General features: G+C 41.2%; 1 protein-coding gene across 3 annotated transcripts in view; it reads right to left on the bottom strand.

Annotated features, from left to right (window-relative positions):
- phkb (phosphorylase kinase, beta) overlaps positions 1-16,709 on the bottom strand; it is a 349,249-nt gene that overhangs the window by 53,707 nt on the left and 278,833 nt on the right. For all 3 annotated transcript variants that reach the window (XM_087995880.1, XM_043706918.2, XM_087995881.1), the window contains 4 exons: positions 11,044-11,127; positions 10,283-10,387; positions 6,957-7,039; positions 6,769-6,859 (listed from right to left, as the gene is read on the bottom strand). In XM_087995880.1, coding sequence (XP_087852006.1) covers positions 6,769-6,859; positions 6,957-7,039; positions 10,283-10,387; positions 11,044-11,127 — 363 coding nt within the window. The remainder of the gene's footprint in view (positions 1-6,768; positions 6,860-6,956; positions 7,040-10,282; positions 10,388-11,043; positions 11,128-16,709) is intronic.

The following is a 16,709-nucleotide window of genomic DNA, read 5'->3' as shown; positions in this document are numbered from 1 at the left end:
GATCAACAGTTTAACATTCTGCCATAACAAATGATGTACAAATCCTCATACCTTAAATTAAAGATTGACACATTTACAAACTTATAGTCATTTCTGTGCTAATACGGCCTCTCTAATATTGAAGCCAATGAAAAACGGTGAGACAACTCATATATTGAGACAACTTCCCAGCTTCTTATACTATATTAGGCCACTGTCTTTAGTGCTTTACATTTGATCTTTATGGCTGGATAAAATAGCAATGTATTTTATTTTTTAAATGAAACTATGTTTCACACAAAAACTTAGATGCTTCTAATACAGAATCAATATCTTGAAGAATTGTAAGGTATATTGACCTATTCTGATGAAATAACACAATTGAAGAATTACAATTCATTATTGTAGTTAGAGGAAATATATGCAGCTCAGAAAAATAAAATCAGGAATAAACTTGCTGCATGAAACTTGGTTGACATTTTTCTGACATTACGGTGGAATTTTCACTTCTGTTGATGGGTTTGAAAGTAGGGAAGGTATGTAATTAGACTTAAAAACTGAAAGAACTGCAGTGCTGGAAATCAGAAACAAAAATAGGAACTGCTGGAAAATGTCATTAGGTCTGACAGCATCTGTGGAGAGAAATCAGAGTTAACATTTCAGGTATTTCTTCAGACCATTCTGAAGAAGGATCACTGGACCCGAAACATCGACTCTGATTTCTCTCCACAGTCTGGTTAGTGATTGTAATAAGGTCAGCCAGGTGGGCTTCATATGAATTCCTCAATTGGGACTGTTAATCTGGTCTAATCAGGGAGCCCTGGGCTGACAGATAAGAACAGGAGAGTCAGAAATCCTGTTCATTCTGAGAGCTGGCTCTGAGGGAGCTGGATCAATGTCAAGGACTCTTCACATATAAATAAAGGGTGACATGGTGACAGGATACCGGTTTCTGTGGAGCTATTTCAGTTGGTTGGTTGGTGGGAGGAATGAATCTTCTAGAAGAAAGTGAGGACTGCAGATGCCGGAGATCAGAGCTGAAAATGTGTTGCTGGAAAAGCGCAGCAGGTCAGGCAGCATCCAAGGAGCAGGAGAATCGACGTTTCGGGCATGAGCCCTTCTTCAGGATTCCTGAAGAAGGGCTCATGCCCGAAAAGTCGATTCTCCTGCTCCTTGGATGCTGCCTGACCTGCTGCGCTTTTCCAGCAACACATTTTCAGGGAGGAATGAATCTGGTTGGTAGCTGGAAGGAAGGGTTCATTCCTCCATCGACCAATCAGGTCGAACTCTCTACCTACGTTCACCTATCCCTACCTCACCATTCTGTCCCTTTCCCCACCCAAAACCTTCCCCCCAACCCCTCTCCCCCCTTTATCTACAACTCCCTTCACACCCACCCCCAGTCCTGAAGAAGGGTTACATTCAAAACATTGACTTCTCCACTTCCTGATGCTGCCTGGCTTGCTGTGTTCTTTCAGCCTCCTGCTTATCTACATTGCATTCCAGCATCTGCAGTTTTTTTCATCTCTGGCTTTCTCAAGGAGGCGCTGAGAATCTCTTGCTAGCTCTCTAGGAAGGCAATGCTCCCAACATCTCAACAAGAATCTGCCGTACAATAGCAATGAAGCTTCAGTTGATAATTCACTATTTATCGCCTCATCTACGTAATGCCCTATCAGGTTCTGCTCACTGTTCAATATCATTCTAGTTTGGAAAGACAACCCACAGCTTCTGTTTTCCATTATGAATTGCATTCTTAAATCCCTCTCTCCTGTTTCCGCCAGCTTTTCCTCCAACAAATGTGACAAGCTTATAAACCTTGACATCAAGACTGAAACAATTAATTCAACTGCAATGCTGTTTTCTTTCCCTTCATCCATCAGGATAAGCTTCCCAAAAGGTTATTCCCTTCCCTAGTCATGGACTCATAACTTTCTCTGATTTTTCTCCCATCTTACAATTTAGTCTGTTCAAATTCATCTTATCCATGAATCTCGCCTCCTCAGTCCCTTGGTTCTTCTCATAAACTGCTTATCATGTAACCTCCTTTCCTGGCCTACATGTCAGCTGCTATTGTTATTAGTTCCTTTTTTCACCTTCATCATTCCCCATCAATCTACTATATTTGACTCTAATATCCTTGCAAACTACTGTCCTGTCTCTAATAACTTTTCCTACTGCTTCTTTTGAAAGAATGCACCCACCTTTTCTGCAATCTCATGTTAGAAGCATTCTAATTGGGTTTCTGTGCTCGACCAATTCTGGCCTGTTGCCAATTTTAATTGCCATACATTCAGCTGCATAAGCGCCTCTCAGCCTCTTGCTCCTTAAGCCACGTCTCATTTACTTTATTAGCTTCTGTGGCTTAGTGTCAAACTTATTTTTGCAATACTCCTGTCAAATGCCTTGGACAGTTATGATCAAAGAGGTTCTATAAAAATGAAGTTGTATATAAATGAAGTTGAAATGAAACATTTCATTATTATGGATGGTGATCTAGACGTATCAATGCCCCATCTCGTCTTGAGATTTTCAATGCTTCTATTCACCAAGTAGCAAAGCAAAGCTATTATCACTTTCAGTTTAAATCTCGTTCTGCAAAATTTCCCTCCAGGCTACACAATATCGTGACTTGAAACTGTATGACTAGTCCTTCATTGTCAGTGGATGAAATACTTTGACTCACACCTCAAGGAGTGCAGTGTTTCAAGAAGGTGGTTTAGCACCATCTTATCATGAGTAATAAAAAATGGGGAATACATGCTGGTCTAGCCAGCAATGCCCTCATTTTATGAATGAATAGAAACTGGCCAACAGTTCCAAACATATTACGTGGAAGTAGCTAATTGCCTTGACAAGTAAAATGTGCATCTTAGCCCATTCATTATTCATAAGCTCATAGATTAGGATCATAGAATGGTTACAGCAGAGAAGGAGGATAGGTAACCCATGGAGTTGGTACCAACTCTTTGCAAGATCCATTTAGCTTACTGTACTCCTTTATCCTTTCCCTGTAGTCCTGCAAGTCATAGAGTCATAGAGATGTACAGCATGGAAACAGACCCTTCGCTCCTACCTGTCCATGCCGACTAGTAATCCCAACCCAATCGAGTCCCACCTGCCAGCACCTGGCCCATATCTCTCCAAACACTTCCTATTCATATACCCATCCAAGTGCCTCTTAAATGTTGCAATTGTACCAGCCTCCACCACTTCCTCTAGCAGCTCATTCCATACACGCACCACCCTCTGCGTGAAAAAGTTGCCCCTTAGATCTCTCTTATATCTTTCCCCTCTCACCCTAAACCTATGCCCTCTAGTTCTGGACTCCCTGTCCCCAGGGAAAAGACTTTGCCTATTTATCCGATCCATGCCCCTCATAATTTTGTAAACCTCTATAAGGTCACCCCTCAGTCTCCAACGTTCCAGGGAAAACAGCCCCAGCCTGTTCAGCCTCTCCCTATAGCTCAAATCCTCCAACCATGGCAACATCCTTGTAAATCTTTTCTGAATCCTTTCAAGTTTTACAACACCTTTCCAATAGGAAGGAGACCAGAATTGCACGCAATATTCCAACAGTAGCCTAACCAATGTCCTGTACAGCCGCAACATGACCTCCCAACTCCTGTACTCAATACTCTGACCAATAAAGGAAACGCCTTCTTCACTATCCTATCTATCTGTGACTCAACTTTCAAGGAGCTATGAACCGGCACTCCAAGGTCTCTTTGTTTAGCAACATTCCCTCGGACCTTACCATTAAGTGGATAAGTCCTGCTGAGATTTGCTTTCCCAAAATGCAGCACCTTGCATTTATCTGAATTAAACTCCATCTGCCACTTCTCAGCCCATTGGCCCATCTGGTCCAGATCCTGTTGTAATCTGAGGTAACCCTCTTCGCTGTCCACTACACCTCCAACTTTGGTGTCATCTGCAAACTTACTAACTGTACCTCTTAAGCTCGCATCCAAATCATTTATGTAAATGACAAAAAGTAGAGGACCCAGCACCGATCTTTGTGACACTCCACTGGTCACAGGCCTCCAGTCTGAAAAACAACTGTCCAACATCAGCCTCTGTCTAGTGTTTTCCTTTGGGTGCTCATTCAATTCCCCTTTAAGGACCATGACTGAATCCCCTTCCACCATATTCTCAGCCATATTCTCAATATTCCAGATCCTAACCCCTTGCTGCATTAAGCAAAATTCCATCATGGTGTCTGTAATTCTTTAGCTAATTGTTATTAGACTATATCCTCTAATTCTCAAGTCTTTTGCCAATGGGAAAAGTTTCTTTCAATCAAGTCTGCCAAGATCTCTCATAATTATGAACCTCTATATTAAGCCTTCTTGCAATATTATCCTCTCCAAGAACAAGCCCAGCTTCTCCAATGTATTCATTTAATTAGTCTCTCAACCCAGAAACTATTCTTGTAATTTTTTTCTGAAGTGTCTCTGAAATCTTTATCTGTTTCCTAAAAAGATGAAATATCTATTGCAGTATAGAACCACACTCTTACAGAGTGTTTCAATAAAAGTAGTATTTTTTACTTTTGTACTCTATGCATCTTATTTATAAAGCCAATGACCTTGCATGCTTTATTAACCACTTTACGTACAACACAGATGGCCTCCTTCTTCAAGGACCGCAATTCCCCCCCCGACGTGGTCGACAGTGCCCTCCACCGCATCTCCTCCACTTCCCGCTCCTCCGCCCTTGAGCCCCGCCCCTCCAACCGCCACCAGGACAGAACCCCACTGGTCCTCACCTACCACCCCACCAATCTCCATGTACAGCGCATCATCCGCCGTCACTTCCGCCACCTCCAAACAGACCCCAGCACCAAGGATATATTTCCCTCCCCTCCCCTATCAGCTTTCCGTAGAGACCACTCCCTCCGCGACTCCCTTGTCAGATCCACACCCCCCACCGACCCAACCTCCACTCCCGGCACCTTCCCTTGCAACCGCAGGAGGTGCAACACTTGCGCCCACACCTCCCCCCTCACTTCTCTCCAAGGCCCCAAAGGAAAATTCCATATCCGCCACAGATTCACCTGCACCTCCACCCACATCATCTACTGCATCCGCTGCAGCCGGTGTGGCCTCCTCTATATTGGGGAGACAGGCCGCCTACTTGCGGAGCGATTCAGAGAGCACCTCTGGGCCACCCGGACGAACCAACCCAACCAACCTGTAGCACAGCATTTCAACTCCCCCTCCCACTCCACCGAGGATATGCCGGTCATTGGACGCATCCACCGCCAAACCACAACAACCCGACGGTCGGAGGAGGAGCGTCTTATCTTCCGACTGGGAACCCTCCAACCGCAGGGGATGAACTTGGACTTCACCAGTTTCTTCATCCCCCCTCCCCCCACCTTGTCTCAGCCGGATACCTGCAGCCCGGCACCGCCTTCCTGACCTGCAGTCTTCTTCTTGACCTCTCCGCCTCCATCCTACTCCGACCTATCACCCTCACCTTGACCTCTTTCCACCTATCAAATTTCCAACGCCCCTCCTCCAAGTCCCTCCTCCCTACCTTTTATCTTCTCCTGCTGAACACTCTCTGCTCATTCCTGAAGAAGGGCCTGTGCCCGAAACGTCGAATCTCCTGTTCCCTGGATGCTGCCTGACCTGCTGTGCTGTTCCAGCAATAAAGTTTCAACTTATTAACCACTTTCTCAACCTGTCCTGCTATCTTCAATGATGTGTGCATACATAGCTCTAGGGAATCTTTGCTTCCATCAGAATTGTAGTCTTTAATTTATATTACCTCTCCTCATTCTTCCTACCACACCATATTACTTTACACTTGCCTTAATGCCACCTATTTCACCAACCTGCCCTCTTGAAGTCTATCACTATCTTCTTCACAGTTCATTACATTTCCAAATTTTATGGTATTCACAATTTTGAAATGATGCTGTGTACATTCAAGTCGCAGTCATTAATATATATCAAAAAATACAATGGACCCATTACTGACCCCTGGGGAACGCCATTGTAAACTTTCCTCCAGTCCAAAATCAAAAAAAGCCAATTCACCACTGTCAAAAAATTTCAGAAGCCAATCTGTCATATTCAGAACTTGAAATCATGATGGTTAACCCAATCATGAACAATTTCTGACGAATTCATACATAAAACATCATCACTTTAATGTATTAGTTTGGGGATTTTGCACAATTTTTCATATTAATATGGAAAAAATACAATTAAAAGAGAATAATTTCTTATTGCATTTCTCTCCGCATGAGTAATCACCCGCCTAGCACAACTGTAATATTATGTTGAAACAATTTTCACAATGAATGAAATATAACTTGAATCATCTGACAAACTAAAGAAGCAAAATGAAGGCATTAATAATTAGATCATTATATGATCAGAATTATTTCGCTGACGTAATCTTATGTCAAGAGTGTGGTTCTAGAAAAGCACAGCAGGTCAGTCAGCATCCGAGGAGCAGGGGAATTGAATGCCGGAAATGTCAATTCTCTTGCTCCTCAGATGCTGCCTGGTCTGCTGTGCTTTTCCAGCACCAAACTCTCGACTCGGATTTCCACCATCTGCAGTCCTCACTTTCTCCTAATTGACTTAATCTTATGTCACTTTGTTGTGTTGACTTTGTTCTTAGATATTGCTTAAAGACTTCGGTTCAGCCAAAAAATCAGCAATTAATCAAGCTAGTAATTTTTACTATGTGTAGATTAATCACAGATTTTTTTTATTCACTTAAGTAATACCATACACAGTCCATAAAAGATAGAAATGTGCACAAACGTACCTGAAGTCTGTCAACATGAACTTTCACTCCACCAACAATACCATTTTTGAATGCTGCCAACATGTCCAACACAGGATTGAGACGACTCCCTCTAAATAGCAAAACATGATAAATTTACATTTCTTCTATGATTTAATATTTGGAAATAGATTGTGAGGAAAACTATCCATAACAGATTTATTCCTTACTTTATGTTATCTTCACGGATTAGCACAAGGAAAAGAGGGCGCCGATTCATCTTCCAATATTGTTTAGTAAACTGTAGTAAATTCTGTAAACAAGTGGAACAACTTGCTAATGGATACAATATTGGAAAAGTTGTCAATTCAATTATCTATATACAATTTTATTGAAATATGGTGCAATGCATGAGACTATACAGTGAACCATCATATCTTTTAAACACATTTTCTGAGTTACCCAATAACGTATATTTTACCCTCACAGAACAGTAGTAAAGCACAATTAGAGAGGTGTTGAACAAACTAGGTGCGAAGCTCAAAAAACTTTGGGCAGTCAACGCAACTACCACTTAAATAAAGGAAACAATCAGAAAACAAATTCACATAAAAATAGTCATTTTTCAGATTATAAATGCCAATAGGAATGATTTTCATCAACATTTTTAACAACATGAGAACAATGTAACAAGCCAATCTCACAGCATCACTGCCTGGTTCGGGAATTGCACCATCGCGGATTGTAAGACCCTACAACGGATAGTGAGGACAGCTGAGAAGATCATCGGGGTCTCTCTTCCCTCCATTACAGACATTTACACCACACGCTGCATCCAAAAGGATAACAGCATTGTGGAAGACCCCACACACCCCTCACTCAACTCTTCTCCCTCCTGCCATCTAGCAGAAGTTACCGGAGCACACGGTCTCTCACGGCCAACAGTTTCTTTCCCCAAGCCATAAGGCTCCTTAACACAGTATGATCGGACTCTTTCCCATCTGAAATTCTTTGCACAACTTCGAATTGCTGCGAGAAATGTATCTTTTTTTAAAATCATTCTTCTATTACACTGTAACTTGTGTGTTTTGCATTTCTCATGCACTTTATTCCATGTACAAGCATATAGATTAGATTCGATTACTTACAGTGTGGAAACAGGCCCTTCGGCCCAACAAATCCACACTGACCTGCCGAAGCATAATCCACCCAAACCCATTCTCCTACCTTTACCCCTTCACCTAACACTACTGGCAATTTAGCATGGCCAATTCACCTAATCTGCACATTTTTGGATTCTGGGAGGAAACCGGAGCACCCGGAGGAAACCCACGCAAACACGGGGAAAATGTGCAAACTCCACACAGAGAGTCGCCTGAGGAGGGAATTGAACCCAGGTCTCTTGGTGCTGCGAGGTAGCAGTGCTAACCACTGTACCACTGCCGCCCGTGTAGTTTATACTGTCCATATAGTACCCTCGGTCCTGGAGGAACGCTGACTTGTTTTTACTGTATCAGTTGTATATGGTTAATGTGACTGATAAAAAGCAACTCTCTACTCTACTCTACCTTGCCACAGACTGTAACATCGTTAACATGAAAAATAACTTTAGGTATCACAGTACCTATACCACAACAAGAGTACCAAGAATTATTAAACCAAAGTTAACAAAGTCTGATATTAATCGCCAGCAGTTGTTTATGCAGTAAGTGCACTAGTCAGTCTTGCTCAAGTGCTACTTCTTTCCATGCAACCTTTAGATTCTGAAAGTTGGTGGGCTATGTGACTGTGGTGAAGGATGGAATCACACATGAAGTAATCCTGTTCTGAACTAATATTCATGTATGTATGCACACACTCCAGCAGAAATTAATGAATAGTAATGAGGAGCAAGAACAGGAACCAACACCACTTTTTTTTTATATAGCCAATGAATACTCATACCAACTACATTACTTGACTGAACGTTTAGCTTGGAATCTTTCTGGCCTGACAATTCAACAATATACATGTCCTCTAACTGGATTCAGTAATTGAGACCCAAGAATCTAACTGAAATTATGAGCAACTTAAGAAATGTTAGAGATTTACACAACAATAACATGGCTACAGCAGGAAGGAGGTCATTGAGCCTACAATGTTGGTGACAACCTTCTGAGGCAAATCAGTTAATTCCCTGCTCTTTCCTTTCTACAATTTTCTCTTTAGCTGTTATTACAACCCACTTTGAAAGCCCTGATTGTATTAATCTACACCACATTCTTAAATAGTGTTTTCCAGAAAAGAACGAATCAGGCGGTAAATGTTTTTGCTCTGCTGCTGTTGCTTCTTTCACCAACCACGTTAAACCCATGTCCTGTGCTTTTTGACCTTTTGGTGAAAAGGAACTGTTTCTCTCTCTAATCAAAATCTAGACCTCTCACAGTTTTGAACATGTTTAACAAATTTCCTTTCAACTTTCCCTATGAAGAACAATTCCAGGTTCTCCCATCTACCAAGCAGATGAAGCTCCTCAGTCTTGAAATCAACTATGATACTTTTGAACACTTCAATTCTACTTTTACAATCAATCTGTAGAATTGTGCAAGAGGAACAAAATAACACTCAATAAATTTTACAAACTTTTTAAAACAAAAAAAAGTCATCCATGGGATATGGAAATCACTGGCTGCTGACTTTCTAGTGAAGGTTACAACTGAGTGGCTTGCTCGGCCATTTTGGAAAGCAGTTAACAGTCAACCACATTGCTGTGGGTCTGGAGTCACATGTAGACCAGACCAAGTAAAGATGACGGTTTCCGTTCCTAATGGACATTAGTGAACAAGATAGGTTTTTGTGACAATTGGCAATGATTTTATGGTAATCGTTACTTCCAGACTTTTATTGCATTCAAATTCCATGGTAGGATTGGAATCTGAGTCCTACCATGGGTCTCTGGATTAATAGTCTTAATGATAATAAGACCATCACCTCGTCCATATTTATAACAAATTAAACATGCAATATTTAGAATGCCATAATGTTTTAAAATAAATTAAAATTCTGCAAAACTGGCTTAGTAAAATACCTTCTGTTGATGCAAGTCCAAAATTAATAAACCAGTCCTCACTCTAGTCTATGATTATAGGATGAAATATCTCAAATTAATATTAAAAATGGACTTTTTTGGTGGCATCAATTTCAGGCTATCATCTAAATCAGTGGAATAAACTATAGCTGTTGCCACACAATTGAAAAGAAGAATTGTTTAATGATTTTATTTAAGTGTGAACTAATTTCATTGCAGGTGTTCTTAGATTTCACAAACATTTTACAGCCTGAAAAAAATCTCAAATTAATTTATTAAATTCAATGCTTCTTCTTTTCCTCAAAGTAAAGCAGTTCATTTAGGCTTATACATGAACACACATGCTATTTAATTAACCCCACTTAGCCATTGCTATATCAAAAATGAATTAGTGTTTGCTTTTCTGAAAGACGATGGGGCTTTTTTTTTCTATTAACATTCACTTCTTGGGTCAGGATAAATAGAGACTCTCATATTCCCTAGTTTTACCTTTATGTCATCAATCAGCATCATGACATCTTGATTCATGTAAAAGTCACTCAAATCAAACACAATGGGATAGCATACAACTGTCTTTCCTAGAATTCTGTAAAGCTGCAAGAAAAAGAAGTAATTTTGATTGAAAACTGAATTTAATGAGTAAAAAAGACTTTTTACATATAGAAAGAAAATAAATATTGTTTTTATTCATGACACTGGTATAATTCAACCTTGATCACAAATTATGTGGATACAATTATATACTTACTTACATTCACACCAGATTAATCACCATGATTAACATTGTGTAACAGACATAGCTCAACCATCAGACATATAAACCCATTAAAGATGTACTTAAATTTAGATATTGTGAATTCCAATTGGACATACACCTTTCAATCGTACTTATTTAATTACTTCAAGCAATCTGAATACAATTTAATTCTTGCCTAGTAAATTATATTGCGAAAAGTGAAATTCAATGCATTCTAACTAAATTATTTTCAATGCTACTTTAAGTTTAGCTATTGTGAATGTCTTAGAAATTATGACAAAAATAAATCTTATAAATCTTACTGTTCTCTGGGCTGATTATTCCTTACTTTTCTAGCCAAGGTTTATCTGGAATGCCACAAGAGATTAAGTACTACATAATAAGCTTCCACAGTATTTTGGAATATATCCTTCGCATTATTAAATTTGTGAACTTATCACGATAGAGGCAACAACTAATTTATATAATTTTCCCAATACGTTGAAACACTGACCTTTGACGTTCCAATGCATCCAATGGGTCTGTTTGGCCTTCCAGACAATTTAAGTTTTTTATTTACACCGAGGTAGAGATAGGCCTGCAAGTATAGTCTTGATGAAAACAGACGTGTCTCTAGAATTATTTCTCAAGTACAAAAATAAACAGTTTTGCTGCAAAGTAACTATGCTTAACTCTAAGAACATTTAAACCTACTAATTATATACAATTGATGCTAATAGAAGTCGAAATGCCGTTATAATCCTAAATGGTGGACAAACTAAATTATAGATCAATTCCTTTATAGTACAGAATTTTAATATTACTGCAAAGAGAGACAGGTTGCGAAGACTTTTCACCTTGCACTCATCAGAACAAACATGAGGAAGGATCTGATTGCAGCAGAGGGAGTGCAAAGGTGATTCACTTTCACTCTGAAGAGAGGCTGAATAAGCTTGGATTGTTTTCTTTGGACTACTAAAGAGTAGGCTAGAGTCGACTGGGTGGGAGATGTTGGATGCACTAATGGGGGAGGAGAGGGAGTTTGAAAAGGAGGTTTTGGTCCTAGTGGGGAGAGGAGCATGTCCAGTAGTGGTAAGGCAGCTGTCATGTCCAGGGCAGGAGTGGACTTCAGTAAAGCATTCAACAAGGTTCTTCATGGTAGACTGGTTAGCAAGGTATATCCTCATGGAATACAGGGAGAACTAGCCACTTGGTTACAGAACTGGCTAGAAGGTAGAAGACAGAGGGTGGTGGTGGAGGGGTGCCTTTCAGACCGGAGACCTGTGAGCAGTGGCGTGCCACAAGGATTGGTACTGGGTTCACTACATCTTGTCATCTATATAAATGATGTGGATGTGAACAGAGGAGGTATAGTTAGTAATTTTGCAGATTACACCAAAATTGGAGGCGTAGTGGACAGTGAAGAAGGTTACCTCCGAGTACAACGGGATCTTGATCAGATGGGCCAAAGGACTGAGGAGTGGTAGATGGAGTTTAATTTAGATAAATGTGAGGCTGCATTTTGGAAAGGCAAATCAGAGCACTTATACACTTAGTGGTAAGGCTTTGGGGAATGTTGCTGAACAAAGAGACCTTGGAGTGCAGGTTCATAGCTCCTTGAAAGTAGAGTCGCAGGTAGATAAGATAGTGAAAAAGGCATTTGGTATGCTTGTCTTTCTTGGTCTGAGCATTGAGAATTGGGTATTGGAGTTGGTAGATCATGTTGCAACTGACAGGAAATTGGTTAGGCCACTTTTGGAATAGTGTGCAGTTCTGGTTTACCTCCTATCAGAAGGATGTTATGAAACTTGAAAGGGTTCAGAAAAGATTTACAAGAATTTTGCCAGGGTTGGAGGATTTGAGCTATAGGAAAAGGCTGAATAGGCTGGGGCTGTACTCCTTAGAGGGTCCCTTATAGAAGTTTATAAAATCATGAGGAGCATGGATTGAGTAAATAGGCAATGTCTTTTCCCTGGGGTGGGGGAGTCCACAACTAGAGGGCGTAGGTTTAAGGTGACAGGGGAAAAATTTAAAACGGACCTAAGGGGAAACTTTTCCATGCGGAGGGTGGTGCATGTATGGAATGAGTTGCAAGACGAAGTGGTGGAGGCTAGTACAATTACAACAGTTAAAAGGCATCTGGATGGTTTTATGAATAGGAAGGGTTTAGAGAGATATGGGCCAAGTGCTGGCAAATGGTACTTGATTGGGGTTAGGATAGCTGGTCAGCATGGATGAGTTGGACTGAAGGGTCTGTTTCCGTGCTGTACATCTCTGTGACTCTGAGTGGGTTCCCTGTGGCAGGGTGTTGTGGTGTCAGTGTCTGCATAATGAGGTGGTTAGGGAGGTGTGCTGAGTGTGATTGGGCGGATCCATGGGGCAAGGACGAATGGCAGGATCTGTGGTGAGGTTCAAGGCTGTGTGTCAGGTCAGGGAATGTCTAGATACTGTAAGGAGTCTGAGGCTGAGGTAGGTGTCCTGGGGAGGCATGCCAGTTGCAGGGGTGGGTCAATGTAATTGCGACACCGCAGTTACATTAAGTTTTCAATCGTCTTTCTTTTCCTCAGTAATTGTAAAACTGCACCAGGTCCCTCTCATTTAAATGTAAGCTTCCAGGTGATTCCAGAAATGAGGGAAATGCCCAGCTGGATCTTTAAATTTCTGAATTTTATCAGAATCAGCTGCGTTGAGGTTATAAAATGGTGGTGGTGCTTGGAGGGCAGTGGGGGCACAGCATGGCATGCAAACACATCATTAGTGGTATGGAGTGCTTCCTGGGGACTACCTCATTCTTCAGCTCGAACTGCTGCTTGCTGATCTGTTCAGTGTTTACCAACAGCCTCCTAACTAAGATATTTTGGCTCTGGTTCATCAAACAAATTTCACAGGATGTGATGCAGGGACTATCCCGGGATTCAGCAGATGGAATTGAGTAATGCACAGCATGCATGCTAGTGGGGGGAGTACAAAGCAGCATGTTGTTGAGGCCATAAGAAGCATGTACGCTGTTGGGGTGATTAAAAAAAATGTCTATTTATGGGGGTTTTATGGAAGGTGAATGCCATTCTTTCGGGGTGATACAGAACATGCATGCTGTCAGGGTGATATGGAACACTCATCCTGTAGGGACGATACGGAGCATGCACACTGTTGGGGTGATACAGAGCATTACACTGTCATCGAGTCATACAGCACAGATACAGATCCTTTGGTCCAACCGGTCCACGCCGAACGTAATCCCAAACTAAACTATTCCACCTGCCTACTCCTGGCCCATACTCCTCCACAATGTTCCTATTCACGTACCTATCCAAATGTCTTTTAAATGTTGCAATTGTACCCACATCTACCACTTCCTCATGGAGTATGCACAGTGTTGGGGTGATGTAGAGTATGAATGTTGTTAGAGTAATAAAAATGGTGCAAGCTGACCAGGAATACGGAGTATGTACATCTTGGAGTTTACATAACATGCACTCCATTGAGGAATACCGAGCATGAATATAGCTTTGTGACATGGAGCATGAATGCTGTTGGGAAGCTGTGGGTATTTGGGCTGAAATGCCTAGTCCAGGGTTGCACACCGTCTCTCTTTCAATGTATATATATTTCCACACACATTCATACATGTTATAATCAGAAGCAAGCCATTCAGCCCCTTGAGCCTGCTCTGTCATCTAAATAGAGCATGGCTGATCTGTTTGTGTTTCGAATTTCACATTCCCATCTACCCTGATAACCTTTGAATCTCTCACGTACTAAACATTGATTGACTGCTGCCTTAAACATTTTTAACAACCTCGCCTCCACCACCTTCTAAGGCAGAGTTTCAAAGTCGCAAAACCCTCCAGAGAGAAGGAACTCTCCTTGTATCTGTCCCAAAAGGGTGACCCATAATTTTAAAACAGTCTCTAAGTTCTGGATTCATCCATAAAAGAGCATTTCCATGTCCACATTGTCAAGAGTATTCAGGATCTTATACACTTGAATCAGTGAATCTTTACTCAGCAAGAAAACAAGCCAGTCTGTCCAATGTTTTGTCATAACACAACCCAGATATCAATCTAGTAAATAACAGCAAAGTAATATAGCTCTCTTTCTCTCTCCACAGATACTGCCAGATGTATGGAGTTTCTCCAACATTCCTTGCGTTTGTTTCAACTTTCCAGAATCTACAGTATTTTGCTGTCATATGCAAGTTAAGTGTGATTGACTTAATTTGCATCTCCCATCAAATGGCTTTCAAGAATAATACACTCCACTTCACAGAGGAAGTAAATTTAATAGCAAGACAACATTTGATCTTTTTTTCCCCCTGCTCATGGCCAGCCAAATGGAACATGTTGGTTGCCTGTCAGGAAGGAAGGCCCATAATTGAAGATGTGGGGACCAGGAAGGAGGGGAGGGAACAATCAAAGGGTGAAGGAGATTGACAATTATCCTGCAGAATGTGCAAATGTTGCAGTAGTGTTGGAAGGTGGAGGGCATTGAATTGGCATCAGAGATTGGTTTTAATATTGAGTGAATGGCTGCCCTTGGATCAGTAATTGACCTGGAGACTTATGTTGTGTCAGATTAATTGAGGACATTGGGTTGTAAAGGGTGGCATCTGTGATTGTCAGTGGTCAGCAGGATCTCAGAGTAGTAGATCTTAGAGTAGTCAGTGGTTTGGTGAGGGATGGATCACCAGGTGGGTCTCAGACCACAGAGGGTGAGGACAGTGGATTATGGGATGGCTAGCAAATTGACATGCTAGGAGAGGCTACATCTCCTCCTAACCCTGCTTCCCTTAGGAGCTGTATCCCATTTCCTAGTTTCTCGATGTTGTATCTGATTCTGAAAAGTCTAACTTCCATATCAGATGTTTTTGATGCATCCTCATTTTTCCTCAAACAAGACTACGCCTTCAGAGATTGAAAGGGCCTCTGACTGCTTGTTCTTGTACTTTTACTCACCTTTTATTTTCCCGTTCAGAAACAGGATAAGATTCACCTTGGCCTCAGCCTCCACAGACAGATTATCCTCCACAAGCTCCAACACAACGTGATCACAATCACATATTCCCTACGTCTTCTTTCAGCATTCCTGAGTGTCTGCCCCTTTGTTACAATCTGATTCACTCTTTAATCATCTCTCAAAACAGCACCTAACCATGCAAACTCCAGAGACGCAACAGCTGCTTTTGTTCTCTTCCCTTTCCACTGACCAGTGTTTTAAACATTTCTTCCAGGTTAAACAGAAAACTAATTATATCTTTTTCGATTTGGATACTATATTTGCCGTGTTTGACACATTTTCCTCTACAATGAAGAAATCAAAGGTCAATTTGGTGGACCTGTGTAGAGCACCTCTGATCAGTCTGTGCAGCCCTAAGCTTCCAGTCCTCTGTCAATTTAATTCTGTGTCCCATTGCCAATCTGATCTCTATAGTCTTAGCCACCTATACTGCTCCAACGAAGCACAATGTAAGGGGCTTGAGGAATAACATCTCATCATTCGATTAGGCACTTTTGGACTCCGAAATAAATTCAATAAGTTTAGATCATAAACTGTGGCTTCATTTTTCCAGACAGCGGATTCTGTTACTGTCACTCACATCTTCTCTAAACCCACCATTAATTTCTTAACTTGCTTGAGTATCAGGTTTTTCATCATCATTCTCCTTGCTATTTAACTTCTCCTGTCATCCACAGGAATGCTGCCCATTTTTTTAGTCTTTCATAGTATATAACAGAACAGGTCATTCAACCCATTGTGCTTATGCTGGCCCTCCTAAGGAACAATTCACATACTGTCATCCTCCTTACATCCTTGCATATTTTTCCTCTTCAGATACTTAGAATATTTAAAAAAACATGGTTACTTTACGGTACAGATGAAGCCAATTTGTCCTTCATACATACACACCTACTGAAAATTAAGTCATCCATACTAGTCCATTATCCAGCACTTGGATCGTATCCCTGGAGGTTACAGAACTTCAGGTACATATCCAGGCAACTTTTGAATGAGTTGAGGATTTTTGCCTCTGATGCTCTTTCAGGCAGTGAATTCTAGACTCCTCCCACCCTTTGTGTGTAGAAACCTTTCCTCATCTTCCCTCAAATGTAAGGGAGGATGTAACTGCATTGGAGGCAGGTCAGAGAATGTTCACTAGATTAATTCCAGCGATGAAAAGCT

The sequence above is a fragment of the Chiloscyllium plagiosum genome, unplaced genomic scaffold (assembly GCF_037043375.1).
Source record: "Chiloscyllium plagiosum isolate Xiang-an unplaced genomic scaffold, Cpla_swu_hap1 HiC_scaffold_17, whole genome shotgun sequence".
Lineage (NCBI taxonomy): Eukaryota > Metazoa > Chordata > Chondrichthyes > Orectolobiformes > Hemiscylliidae > Chiloscyllium > Chiloscyllium plagiosum.
The sequence above is the reverse complement of the archived record's forward strand: the minus strand, read 5'-3'. Positions and strand labels throughout refer to the sequence as shown.